We start from the raw sequence: 14,776 nt of genomic DNA, 5'->3' as shown, positions 1-14,776 counted from the left end.
TGTACCTGAATTGTTGAGTTTTTATCATGAATCGTTGTTGAATTTTATCAAATGTTTTTTCTGCATCTATTAAGATGATCATATGATTTTTATCCATTATTTTGTTAATGTGGTGTGTCACAATAATTGACATGCAGATGTTGAACCCTCCTGGCATCCCTGAAATAAAACTCACTTGATCATGGTATGTGATCCTTTTAATGTATTGTTGAATTTGATTTGCTGATATTTTGTTGAGTTCTGCATCTGTGTTCATCAGGGATAGTTTACTGTAATTTTCTTTTCTTATAGTTTCCTTGTTTGGTTTTGGTATCATGGTTATTGCTGGCTTCATAGAATGAGTATGGAAGTATTTACTTGTCTTTTAGGTGTTTAGCATAATTTGAGGATTGGTCTTAGTTCTTCCTTACATGTGTGGTAGAATACACCAGTGAAGCAGTCTGGTCATGGACTTTTGTTTTTTGAGAAGTTTTTGATTACTGATTCAGCCTCCTTACTATTAACTGGTCTGTTCAGATTATCTCCTCAAGATTCAATCCTGGTAAGTTGTTTATCTTTAGGTATTTATCCATTTCTTCTAGGTTATCCGATTTGTTGGTGAATAATTGTTCATAATGGTCTTTTATGATCCTTTGTATATTTTTGGTGTAGGATTACCTTCTTGAAATAAGGAAGTTAGGGCAGCCCCAGTGGCCCAGTGGTTTAGAGCCTTCAGCTCTAAACACACACCGGGGTGTGATCCTGGAGACCTGGGATAGAGTCCTGTGTCGGGCTCCCTGCATGGAGCCTGCTTCTCCCTCTGCCTCTCTCTCTCTCTCTCTCTCTCTATCTCTCTCATAAATAAATAAATAAAATCTTAAAAAAAAAAGAAAGAAAGAAGGAAGTTAAATGAAAGCCTCTCTGAATTCTGAAACTTGGAGGCTTTTAGTTCTCTTCCCTCAGTGTGGCTCCCAGAATATGGTCAATTAGATATATACCCTCAGGCAGGATATCAGAATATTTTGACAAGTCTAAGGGAAAATAATGATTAAGTGTTATCACTACCCAACCAACCTACACTGATCCTCATTACCAGTGAGCCTGCCTGTTGCACAGTACTTTTAGTCAGTTCCTCAATGTGTGCCAACAGCCAGGGAGCACCAGGCATTGAGGAAATGGATTCTAAAAGAGAGAGGCAGATAAAAAACCATTTGACACAGTGACTATTCAGTGAGATGGAAATATAAAGAGAAAAGAACCACAGAGAGATGAGAGATGTCAGTGTATTGACGAAATAAAAATTGCTACTGAAAAGAACACTGTTAGAAAGTAACTTTTGGGAATTAAGCATGGGCATAAGAAATTAAAATGAAATGAGTTTGAAAGATAAATTTAGGAATTCTCACAGAAAATAAAGTAAAACAAACAGAAACTAGTAGAGAAAAACATGAGGAGACGTGGGATCCACTGATAAGATTCAGCACCAGGACCTCTGCTCCAGAGAGAAGACAGGCTCTCAAGAGAATGTCCCAGAAACAAAGGCCTCGAGCTTCTGGATGGGAAAGAGTCATTGAAAATCCAGCACAGTGTATGAAAGCAGTTCTACATGGAGCAAATTTCTTGAAAATTCAGAGCCCCAGGGGCTTCACCATGAGAAAAGATTCTATTTTTTTTTTTTTTTTTTAAAGATTTTATTTATCCATTCATAGAGACAGAGAGAGAGGCAGAGGGAGAAGCAGGCTCCATGCAGGGAGCCTGATGTGGGACTCGATCCCGGGTCTCCAGGATCACACCTCAGGCTGCAGGCGGCACCAAACCGCTGCGCCACCGGGGCTGCCCTGAGAAAAGATTCCAAAGTTTCTGCAAGAGACAAGTGGATTCCATTTAAAAGGATCAAGAAATCAGATGCTGTTTGTCTTTGCAACCACACAGTGGATGCTGGAAGATTGTAGGACAAATTTCTTTCACAACTTAGCAAAGAAGATTCCAACCTGGAGTTCTGAATCTGGCCAGACTATCAGTCATGTGTGAGAGTGGAATGCAGATGTTTCAGATATGCCAGATCTCAAAGGAATCTTATCTCTTCTGCACTCAAATCATTTAGCCAAGAAAGAGAAAGATGTTGGATCTGGGAAGTTGGCTCAAACAGAGAAGGGGACCAGTCTCCTGGAAGTTACACCCAGAGGGCAGTGATCACAGACATTCCAGAGTAGGAGCTATGTTGCCACTGACATGGAGCTGATAGACCTCCTGATATGTTTAGATGTCTTGAGATTTCATTGATTCGGGAGAGTTTGATGATGAATAATGATAGGCACATTGAAAGCAGTAAAGAAAGTAAGCAAGTTAATACTTAAGAGAGATCAAAATGTTGTGTAAAAATGATTGTGTCATTATGATTAGAATATTGAATGTTAATCTAACCAAAGTTAGGATGTCAACTATTGGAAAAGTGGCAGGACAGGAAATGTGTGTGTGCAAGCATATGTATATGCTTCTGTGTATGTGCATGTGTAACAGAGGAGTGTTAATTCTTCCTCTTATTGAGAATGCCCCCAACTAAGAAAACAAGAAATAGGATAAATACGATTTCATAAAAGAGACCACTTTATGCTTTTGTGGGCAAATTTAGCTGTTAAGTTGCTCTTCTCAAATTTGAGGAGTTGTGAGGGACACCTGAGTAGCATCCTCTCCTCCTCCTTAACCTCCTCCTCTCCTCCTCCTTTGGTTAAGCATCTGCCTTGGGTTCAGGTCATGATCCTGAGGTCCTAGGATTGAGCTCGGCATTGGGCTCCTTGCTCAGCTGGGAGTCTACTTGTTCCTGTCCCTTTGCCCTCCCCACCCCCGCTTGTGTGCAAGTGCGTGTGTGCACGCTCTCTCTCTCTCTCTCTCTCTCTCATGCGCTCTTCCTGTGTCAAATAAAATCTTTAAAAATATTTGTGGAGTTGTGAAATAAATAGCTATTACAGAAATAGCATTTTTATTTTCCAAGAATACCTTTAAACTGAAAGTAGATTTTGTCATATATCTGTCAGTCTTGATATTGAGGATTTTTCAAGTACCATACACTTGTTTCAGGTGAGTGCCATTTTGAATGGAATGTTAGATCAGAGCTTCCGGGATCGAGCCAGCCGGAAACAGCAAGGACTGAAACTTGCAAGTACAATTCTGCACAACTGGAAGAAGTGGGACTCATGGTGGGCCAAGGATTCTGCTCCTGAAAGTAAAACGGCGGTGCTGACCTTATTAGCAAAAATTTTGCAGGTATCTTGAGAACCTTAAAAATGAAGTTGTTTTGGACTCTGTAAGTTTTATCTTTAAAAATATAATGGACATTTCTTAAGAACTCATTGGTTTGATCAGTAAAAAATATTTTTATTAAGTTGCTGATTACCTTACATTTTATACTTTTTCCATTATTATGACTTATACTCATTATCCTTTCCTATACTTTGCTTTTTTAGTGTTTTTAAGTCCTACCAGATCAATTTAAAATATTTCAGAACAAGAATTGTTAAAATATTGTTGAAGCCCAAGAACAAATTTGTAGATTATTTCTGGAATTACAATCTTGGAAAATGTGTTAAAGGACATTAGAAGCATAATATAGAGATGTATCATGTTTTTACTTCCCCTCCTTTAGATCGATTCATCTGTATCTTTTAATACAAATCATAGTGCATTCCCTGAAGTCTTTACAACATATACTAGTCTACTTGCTGATTCAAACTTGGGTTTACATTTAATGGTAAGTGGTGAAAAAGATTTTTTTTCAGATTACGTTCTCAATTATTTTACCACTTTATATTTTTACATACTTACGATGCTTTCTCTTTTTTATTATGGAAAATTTCAAACATATTCAAAAGCAGAGAATAACCCCTATGTGCCTGTCACTCAGCTTCAATAGCCACCTGTCTATGGGTGTGTCTGTTTCAACTATGCAGCCATTCCCACTCTTGAAGGAGACGTTTGGCATCATGTTATCTAATCTGCTCATACTTTTGTGTGTCTCTCTAAAAGATAAATATAATCACAATGAATTTCCCATACTTAGAAGAATTAGTATTTCTCTTTGCGTATGTGTAGTTCAAATTGGCTTTTTTGAGAATTGCTATATTCGTGAATGACAGAATTTAAAGTATTAATCATTTTTCTATTAATAAATATATCTGGGTAATTTTTAGGTCAAGAACTTAATACTATAATTTTAAAATCTTACAATAATTAGATTTTATGCTATAATAAAACGTAGCCTTAATGAAAGACGTCTTTTTAGTAGATCATAAGGATATTTCTTTGAAAATTTCTGTTCTGTGGTTAATCAAGTTTCTCATTCCTCAGTATGAGGGAGCTTGGGAACTTTCTTGCCACACAAGGGAGATAGGAAATATCACCTAGTTTCTTTTACACTTGTTATAAAGTTCTGTATTAATTCTGCAAGGAATATTTATAAATTATCCCATAGGTTGTTCAGTATGCTCTTCCACACTCTACTAGAGTCTGTATTTGTAGAAGGAAAAATCACACAGCATCATCATACAGTGTCCTATTTAATTACACATTAATAGCCCTGAGTTGGCCCACTGGCCTCTACAGTAGAAGCCGAGATACAGCATTGTGTTTGGGTTGGCTTTCAGTGTAATCTGGAAGGTATTCTGAAGTCATTCATTCAATCTACACAGTGTATTATTTGCAAAGCCATTAGAAAACTGTATTTTATTTTTCCTGTGGGATTATAAGCCCCAACTGGTGCAATTTCATATGTCTGCATTGCTCCCACAGGGTCAGGCTGTAATTCTTCTTCCATTCTTCACCAATCTTACTGGAGGCAATCTTGAGGACCTTGAGCATGTTCTTGAAAAGCTTATTGTTTCTAATTTCCCCATGAAGTCTGAAGAATTTCCCGTGGGAACTCTGCGGTACAGTAATTATGTAGACTGCATGAAAAAGGTTAGTTTTTAGTAATACCAAGTGAAATTAAAACATTGTTTTTCTGTTACATTTCTTCATGAAAATAAGTGAAATATTCAGAGTCAGTGAATTTTTGCAACTTTTAAGAATTCAGTTCAATTCATTTTGAAAGCTGGGTAGCTGTAGATATGCAGATGCATATCTAAATCCTTTGGAATTTATTCCTATTTTATTTTTATTTTATTTATTTATTTATTTATTTAAATTTATTTTTTATTGGTGTTCAATTTACTAACATACAGAATAACCCCCAGTGCCCGTCACCCATTCACTCTCACCCCCCGCACTCCTCCCCTAGTTCGTTTCCCAGAGTTAGCAGTCTTTACGTTCTGTCTCCCTTTCTGATATTTCCCACACATTTCTTCTCCCTTCCCTTATATTCCCTTTCACTATTATTTATATTCCCCAAATGAATGAGAACATACAATGTTTGTCCTTCTCTGATTGACTTACTTCACTCAGCATAATACCCTCCAGTTCCATCCACATTGAAGCAAATGGTGGGTATTTGTCATTTCTAATAGCTGAGGAATATTCCATTGTATACATAGACCACATCTTTATCCACTCATCTTTCGATGAACACCGAGGCTCCTTCCACAGTTTGGCTATTGTGGCCATTGCTGCTATAAACATCGGGGTGCAGGTGTCCCGGCGTTTCATTGTATCTGTATCTTTGGGGTAAATCCCCAACAGTGCAATTGCTGGGTCGTAGGGCAGATCTAGTTTTAACTCTTTGAGGAACCTCCACACAGTTTTCCAGAGTGGCTGCACCATTTCACATTCCCACCAACAGTGCAAGAGGGTTCCCTTTTCTCCGCATCCTCTCCAACATTTGTGGTTTCCTGCCTTGTTAATTTTCCCCATTCTCACTGGTGTGAGGTGGTATCTCATTGTGGTTTTGATTTGTATTTCCCTGATGGCTAGTGATGCAGAGCATTTTCTCATATGCATGTTGGCCATGTCTATGTCTTCCTCTGTGAGATTTCTGTTCATGTCTTTTGCCCATTTCATGATTGGATTGTTTCTTTCTTTGGTGTTGAGTTTAATAAGTTCTTTATAGATCTTGAAACTAGCCCTTATCTGATATGTCATTTGCAAATATCTTCTCCCATTCTGTAGGTTGTCTTTGAGTTTTGTTGACTGTATCCTTTGCTGTGCAAAAGCTTCTTATCTTGATGAAGTCCCAATAGTTCATTTTTGCTTTTGTTTCTTTTGCCTTCGTGGATGTGTCTTGCAAGAAGTTACTGTGTCCAAGTTCAAAAAGGGTGTTGCCTGTGTTCTTCTCTAGGATTTTGATGGAATCTTGTCTCACATTTAGATCTTTCATCCATTTTGAGTTTATCTTTGTGTCTGGTGCAAGAGAGTGGTCTAGTGTCATTCTTCTGCATGTGGATGTCCAATTTTCCCAGCACCATTTATTGAAGAGACTGTCTTTCTTCCACTGGATAGTCTTTCCTCCTTTATTGAATATTAGTTGCCCATAGAGTTGAGGGTCCACTTCTGGATTCTCTATTCTGTTCCACTGATCTATGTGTCTGTTTTTGTGCCAGTACCACACTGTCTTGATGACCACAGCTTTGTAGTACAACCTGAAATCTGGCATTGTGATGCCCCCAGCTATGGTTTTCTTTTTTAAAATTCCCCTGGCTATTCGGGGTCTTTTCTGATTCCACACAAATCTTAAAATAATTTGTTCTAACTCTCTGAAGAAAGTCGAGCTCCCGGCCACGCAGCCTCCTCCGCGGAGCCGCCGCCCCGAGACCCTCCGAGCTGCTCGGGGAGCGCGCAGCCCTCTCTGCACGGAGCCTCTTCCTCTGCCCGCTCCCCCGGAGCTGCTCCCGCCCCGCAGCCCCCTCCGCGGAGCCGCCCCCGAGCCCCCCGAGCTGCTCCCCCCCGCAGCCCCCTCCGCGGAGCCGCCCCCGAGCCCCCCGAGCTGCTCCCCCCGGAGCTGCTCCCGCCCCGCAGCCCCCTCCGCGGAGCCGGCCCCGAGCCCCCGGAGCTGCTCCCGCCCCGCAGCCCCCTCCGCGGAGCCGCCCCCGAGCCCCCCCGAGCTGCTCTGGGTCCCGCCGTGCGCGCTGCAGCCCTTAGGGAGCTCCGCGCATCTCCCGGGGCGCAGGTGTCTGTTAGTGTCCCCGGGAGCCCGAGGGCATCCTTGCCCTCCTGGGTCCTGCTCCACCTCCCTGCGAGCCCCTTTCCCCCGGGAAGGTCGGTGCAGCTCCTGCTCCCCCGGGACGGGGCTCTCCTGTCCTGGGGACACTCGCCCCGGCCTCAGCCCGGCTCCTTGCGGGGCCCCTCCTCCCTGGAGGCCTTTGTTTCTTTACTTCTTTTTCCCCGTCTTCCTACCTTGATAGAAGCTCGAACTCTTCTCACTGTTGCATTCCAGCTGTTCTCTCTTTAATTCTCAGGCCGAATTCATAGATTTTTCAGGATAATTTGAAGGTTTTCTAGGTAATTTGGTGGAGACAGGTGATTTGGGGACCCTACTCTTCCGCCATCTTGCCCCTCCTTATTCCTATTTTAAGTTGAAATCTTTTGTTCAGAAAAATACTGGGAAATATTCTATGCATAATGTATACATTTTGAAAATTAATGCCAAAATGAGTTAAGAAATAGAATATTACCAATATGGTTCAGTTTCTAAAATTTAAATAGTGGTTATTTGAGAAACATGTAGTGATTATCACCTATGTTATTTAATATACAAAGGTCTCTAAAGTATCAGTGGCTTACACCAGGTGGTAGATGGTTTCTCCTGTATAATATTAGATTGTTGTTATTTTCAGCAACATATACAGGTTTCCCCTGCTATCCAAAAGTAGAACTTTTTGTAAGTAGGCTTTTTGTAAGCCAAAATGGCATAAAGCAAAGAAGCAGTTACCATTAATTTGTATGGAAATTTTTTTCAGCATTCCCAGACTCAAAAGCACCTTTCTTAGGCACTTTTGATGCCAAAGGACACATCTTGCTAACAGGTATACAGAATAAATTGAGATAAAGCACAGATGTTTACAGACACAAAGCTATGGTAGCTTGATGCTGAGATGCTGAGTGTAGATCCTGGGGAAAGAGCTTGGTGGTACCACTCTCAATGGTCAGGATACATGCTGCTTTTAACTTGCCAGTCTCCTGTCTTGAATGGTAGGTTCCTGCAATCAGCAGGTCATTGGTGGGGTGACACCATCATATAGGTACCTTCTGAGTATCCTGTTCCCAAGCAGTCTGTTACCTAACTGGTTATAGCATCCACAAAGATTGTACATAGATCTTTGGTACTTTCTCTTAATGTAAATGTGCTAATGTAAATATAAGTATAGTCACTGAACATTTGAAGAAAGCTTCCAACCTAAGAAGATGTAAACTAACAGGAAGAAGGAAATCAGGGAACTGAATCAATAAAGGGAAATGGGAGATGAGAACATTAAAGAAACTGTAAGAGTAACTTCAGAGATGAGAGAAGAAGGTATGATATCCATGAATAGAACAAATAAATGCTCTTGGAAATTAAATATGTAAAAGCAAAATTTTAAAAAACTTCACAAAACAGACAATAAAATTGAGGATATTTCCTAGAAAGTGGAACAAAACATTAGAGAGGGAAAATGGGAGAGTAGAGACGGATGTTTTAATTTTGTTTTGTTAGTACTAGTAAGAGCAAAGCAAAAATAAAAACTCAGGAAAATTATTATTTTTTTCTCCAGTTTCTAGATGCTTTGGAATTATCTCAAAGTCCTGTATTGTTGCAGTTGATGACAGAAATTCTCTGTCGAGAACAGCAGCATGTTATGGAAGAATTATTTCAATCTACTTTCAAAAAGATTGCCAGAAAGTAAGTCATTCTGTTCTAGTCGGGGACACCAGGAACCATACATATTTTATTTCTGTAGGAAATTATCCTTTCTGTTCCAAAAAAAGTTGAGTGGCAATTGCAGTCCACTGTTACAACTGAATTTTATTTATTTATTTTTTTAATTTATTTTTTATTGGTGTTCAATTTACTAACATACAGAATAACCCCCAGTGCCCGTCACCCATTCACTCCCACCCCCCGCCCTTATTTTGTTTTTCTTGGTGGAGAAAAAAAGACTTACTGTGAAAGTTTCAAACATGCTCAAATCTACAGAATAAGACTGTAACTGGGCATCTAGATCAGAATAAACTAAGAAAAATCCAAATGCATAATGCAACTAAAGTAAGTACTTTGAGAGGAATTTGTAGCTTTTAATACCTATATTAGAAAATAAGAAATCTCCTGAATCGATATTATAAACCTCTGCCTTAAAATCAAGAAAAATAAAACTGAACTGAAAACAAACAGAAGGAAGGGAATAATAAAGATTAGATTGAAAAGTAATGAAATTGAAATTAGAAAAATGGTGGGAAAAAGTCAGTGAAACCAAAATTGGTTCTTCGAAAAGTTAGATGAAATTGACACTGTTAACTTGAAAAACTAGGAATAAAAGAGAAATTACAGTTCATGAAAATTAGGAATTAAGAGGGAAACATTACCACTGACCTCTCAGAAGTTAAAAAGATTATGGGAAAATATTATGAATGATATCATGCCAACAAATTCAACAAATTCAGCAACTTAAAGGGGACAAATTCCTAAAAAGTCACAAATTACCAAACTGACTCAAGATGAAATAGTAAATCTGAGTATATTTAATATATATAATTACGTATAATATATAATAAAATATATTTAATTTCATAACTTCTTCAGAAAATAGAGGAGAAAAGAGTACTTCCAAACTCATCCTGTGAGGCTATTATCACACTGTTAACAAAGGCAGATAGAAACATTACAAGAAACATATAAACCAATATCCTTCATAAATACAGACACAAAAGTTTTCAAAAATATATTTAAAAACTCTGGGGGTTATACTATATGTTGGCAAATCGAACTTCAGTAAAAACAAATGAAAAAAATCCAGCAATATGGTATATGTATAATAGATAAATATTATAGACTATGATATAAATATTACCTTTTATAAATATAATAAATATGTACAATATAGATATATAATATATATAACTTATGTAATATATATTTTATATATACATATATATAAACACAATAACCAATTGGGATTTGCCCTAGGAATGCAAAACTAGTTTAATATCTAAGAATCAATAGTAAATACTATATTAAAAGAATAAAGGACAAAACCACATTATCATTTCAGGAGATATAGATAAATTTTTGACAACATCCATTCATGATAAAAAGGACAAAAGGTCACATATGAAAAACCAATAGCCAACAAAATATTTAATAGTAAAAGACTGAATGTCAGAGCAGCCCAGGTGGCTCAGGGGTTTAGCACTGCCTTCATCCCAGGGCCTGATCCTGGAGACCCAGGATCGAGTCCCGCGTCGGGCTCCCTGCATGAAGCCTGCTTCTTCCTCTGCCTGTGGCTCTGCCTCTCTCTGTGTCTTTCATGAATAAATAAATAAAATTAAAAAAAAAAAAAAAGACAGTGCTTTTCTACTAAGTTTGGGAACAAGGCAAGGGCGTACGCCCTTTTCATTCAACAAGATACTGAGATTCTAGCCAGTGCAGTCAGGTAAGATAAAGAAATAAAAGGTAACTAAATTGGAAAAAGGAGTAAAACTCTTTTTAGAGAGAGAGGGAGAGAGAGAGAGAGAGAGAGAGAACACATGCACTCATAGGGGATGAGGTGTAGAGGGAGAGGAAGAAAAGCCCAAGTAGACTGTGAGCTGAGTACATCGCTCGACTGTGCTCAATCCCATGACCCTTGAGACCATCACCTACTGAAATCAAGAGTTGGAAGCTCAGCTGACTGAGCCATCCAGGTGCCTTAAAGCTGTCTTTTTTTTTTTTAATATTTTATTTATTTATGAGAGACACAGAAACACATGCAAAGGGAGAAGCAGGCTCCCCATGGGGAGCCCTATGTGGGACTCGATCCCAGGACCCCAGGATCGCGCCGAAGGCAGGCATTAAACCGCTGAGCCACCTAGGAGCCCCATAAAGCTGTCTTTATTCATGAATAGCATGAGGTAGAAAATCCTAAAGATCTACAAAAAAGTTATTAGAACTAATAAACAATTATAAAAAATTTTAGGATATAGGATCAATGTTAAATCCATTGCTTTCTATAAATGAGCAGAAAACATTCAAAACTATATTTAGGAATATAATTGCATTCATAATAGCATCAGAAAGGAAAAAAACAGGAATAAATTTAACAAAAGAAGTATAAGACTTGTACAATAAAAATTACAGCTCATTGCTGAAGAAAATTAAAAACTTAAGTATTTAAACATTAAACATTAATTTAAAAATTAAAGATTTAAATAAATGGAGAAACATTCCATGTTCATGAATTTGAAGATTGGGTATTGTTGACATGGCAGGTAAAGTTGATATGTAAATTTAATGCAGTCTGTCAGAATGCAAGCAAGACTTCGTGTTTGTGCAGTTTAAAATTTTCATTTTAATTAAACCTTACTGAAAATATACTCTCTAAGGATACAAAAATTTTGTATACTAAAATCACCTGGTATTTTTCAGTATATGGTTATTATGCCAATTAGGTATGCTTATTTCAGCTAATTATGAAATTTTAAAAATTGTTTATATTTTATCTTTCGATGTAATTTTCTTTTGAAAATGTAAAATATTTATATAATTTGAAAGTCATAACTGTAAGTTCGCCCGGTGGCCCAGTTGGTTGTGTGTCTGCCTTTGCTTCAGGTCATGATACCAGGGTCCTGGGATCGAGCGCCATGTTGGGCTCCCTGCTCATGGGGAGTCTGAATCTCCCTCTCCCTCTGCTGCTCCTCCCCCTGCTTGTATGTACACATGCACATGCGCACTCTCTCTCTCTTGCTCTTTCTCTGTCAAAGAAATAAAATCTTTTTAAAAAAAAAGTCATAACTGAGGTTTATTTAAGAGTCTTTCTTCTGTCTGTGTCCCCTCTCTTATTCCTATTCACCTGCGTTTTTTTCTACCTATCTATTACAGATCACTCCATGTCAGTACAAAATCTTTCTCAATCCTTTTTAATTTGAATAACTATATAACTAATATAAATAAGTTATTGATTGTGAAGAAGTAGCATAGTATTTTGAAGCAGCCCTATTGATAGACTTTTGGGCTCAATTTTTTACTACAAAAAAATAACAGTGAATAGTTGTGTGTATATGTCATTTTGTATTTTGCCAATATATCTTTGGAGTGGATTCCGAAACATAATTCAAACGTAAATGCATTTGTAATTTGTGTGTGTGTGTGTGTGTATTGAATTTTATTTATATGTATATTTTTTATTGGAGTTTGATTTGCCAACTATAGCATAATACCCAGTGCTCATACAGTCAGGTGCCCTCCTCAGTGCCCATCACCTAGTCACCCCATCCCTCCGCCCACCTCCCCTTCCACCACCCCTTGTTAGTTTCCCAGATTTAGAAGTCTCTCATGTTTTGTCACCCTGATTTTTCCCACTCATTTCCTCTCCTTTTCCCTATAATCCCTTTCACTATTTTTTATATTCCCCAAATGAATGAGACCATGTAATGTTTGTCCTTCTCCAGTTGACTTACTTCACTCAGTATAATACCTTCCAGTTCCATCCACATCGAAGCAAATGGTGGGTATTTGTCCTTTCTGATGGCTGAGTAATATTCCATTGTATATATACATAGACCACATCTTCTTTATCCATTCATCTTTCGATGGACACCAAGGCTCCTTCCACAGTTTGGCTATTGAGGCCGTTGCTGCTATAAACCTTGGGGTGCAAGTGTCCTGCCATTTCACTGCATCTGTATCTTTGGGTAAATCTCCAGCACTACAGTTGCTGGGTCATAGGGTAGTTCTACTTTTAACTCTTTGAGGAATCTTTTTAATTCTTCTCTAATTTCCTGGTTGAACCTTTCATCTTTCAGCAGGATGCTCTTTAACCTCCACATGTTTGAATTTCTTCCAAATTTCTTCTTGTGATTGAATTCTAGTTTCAAAGCATTATGGTCTGAAAATATGCAGGGGACAATCCCAATCTTTGGTTCGGTTGAGACCTGATTTGTGACCCAGTATGTGTTCTATTCTAGAGAAAGTTCCATGTGCACCTGAGAAGAATGTGTATTCATTGAGTTTGTATGGAAAAGTTTTGTATATATCTGTGAAATCCAATGGTCCAGTGTATCATTTAAAGCCCTTGTTTCTTTGTTGAGGTTGTGCTTAGAATATCTGTCATTTGCAGAAAGCACCTTGTTGAAGTCGCCTATTAGTGTATTAATTATTTATGTCTTTACCTTTGTTACTAATTAATTGATATACTTGGCAGCTCCCACATTAGGGAGATAAATATTCATGATTGTTAGGTCTTTTTGTTGGATAGATCCTTTAAGTATGATATAGTGTCCCTCTTCATCTCCTAATATAGTCTTTGGGATAAACTTTAATTTATCCAATATGAAGATTGCTACCCAGCTTTCTTTTGAGGATCATTTGAATGGTAAATGGTTCTCCACCTTTCATTTTCAGACCGGAGGTGTCTTTAGGTCTAAAGAGTCTCTTGTAGACAGCAAATAGATGGGTCTTGCTTTTTTATCCAGTTTGAAACCCTGCGTCTTTGATGGGATCATTTAGCCCATTCATGTTCAGAGTAAATATTGGAAAATAGGCATTTAGTGTCATCATAATACCTATTCAGTCCCTGTTTTTTTATATATATTTTTTATTTATTTATTCATGAGACACACACACACACACACACACACACAGAGGCAGAGACACAGGCAGAGGGAGAAGTAGACTCCATGAAGGCAATCTGATGTGGGACTCGATCCTGGGACGCCAGAATCATGCCCTGGGCCAGAGGCAGGCGCTAAACCGCTGAGCCACCCAGGGATCCCCAGTCCCTGTTTTTGTGGCTTATTTTATGGGCTTCCTCTTTCTTTTACGGGGTCCCCCTTAATATTTGTGTAGATTTGGTTTGGTGGTCACATGTTCTTCCTGTTTCTGCCTATATGGAAGCTCTTTATCCCTCCTTCCATTCTAAATGAGAGACTTGCTGGATAAAGTATTCTTGGCTGTAAGTTCTTCTCATTTGGGACCCTGAATATATTTGCCAGCCCTTTCTGCCCTGGCAGGTCTCTGTGGATAGGTCGGCTGTTAATCTCACATTTCTCCCTGTATAAGTTAGGAATCTCTTGTTTCCTGTTGCCCTAAGTTTTTTTTTTTTTCTCTATATCTTTGGAAGTTGCAAGTTTCACTGTTAAACATCAAGGTGTTTAATGGTTTTTATTGATTTTGGGGGGGAACCTCTCTATTTCCTGGATCTGAATTCCTGTTTCCCTCCCCAAATTAGGGAAGTTCTCAGCTATGTTTTGTTCAAATACATTTTCTGGCCCTCTGCCCAGTTCACATTTTCTGGAACCCCAATTATACATAGTTTTTTTTTTTCCTTCTGAGACTGTCATTTATTTCCCTTAACCTTTCCTCATGGTCTTTTAGTTGTTTTTCTCTTTTTTCCTCACCTTCCTTCCTTGCCATCAACTTGTCTTCTTTGTCACTCACTCTTTCTTCCATCTCATTAACCCTCGTCGTTAGGACCTCCAGTTTGGATTTCATCTCATTTAATTGATTTTTAATTTTGGCCAGATTAGATCTAAATTCTGCAGTTGAAGTCCCTTGAATCCTTTATGCCTTTATCCAGAGCCACCAGTAGCTTTATAATTGTGCTTCTGAATTGGCTTTCTGACACTGGTTTTTTTTTTTTTCTCTCTCTTTTTTTTTTAGTAATAAATTTATTTTTTATTGGTGCTCAACATGCCAACATACAGA

The 14,776-nt window shown here is 38.3% G+C and overlaps 1 protein-coding gene across 8 annotated transcripts in view; it reads left to right on the top strand.

Moving 5' to 3' along the window:
• PRKDC (protein kinase, DNA-activated, catalytic subunit) overlaps positions 1-14,776 on the top strand; it is a 221,645-nt gene that overhangs the window by 77,411 nt on the left and 129,458 nt on the right. For all 8 annotated transcript variants that reach the window (XR_004810577.2, XM_025477681.3, XM_049103971.1 and 5 more), the window contains 4 exons: positions 3,058-3,243; positions 3,623-3,727; positions 4,765-4,932; positions 8,655-8,782. Coding sequence is in view for 7 of the 8 variants with exons in the window: in XM_025477681.3 (XP_025333466.3) it covers positions 3,058-3,243; positions 3,623-3,727; positions 4,765-4,932; positions 8,655-8,782 (587 nt within the window). In the remaining variant the exon portion in view is untranslated. The remainder of the gene's footprint in view (positions 1-3,057; positions 3,244-3,622; positions 3,728-4,764; positions 4,933-8,654; positions 8,783-14,776) is intronic.

Source organism: Canis lupus, chromosome 29 (assembly GCF_003254725.2).
Source record: "Canis lupus dingo isolate Sandy chromosome 29, ASM325472v2, whole genome shotgun sequence".
NCBI lineage: Eukaryota > Metazoa > Chordata > Mammalia > Carnivora > Canidae > Canis > Canis lupus.
The sequence above is the reverse complement of the archived record's forward strand: the minus strand, read 5'-3'. Positions and strand labels throughout refer to the sequence as shown.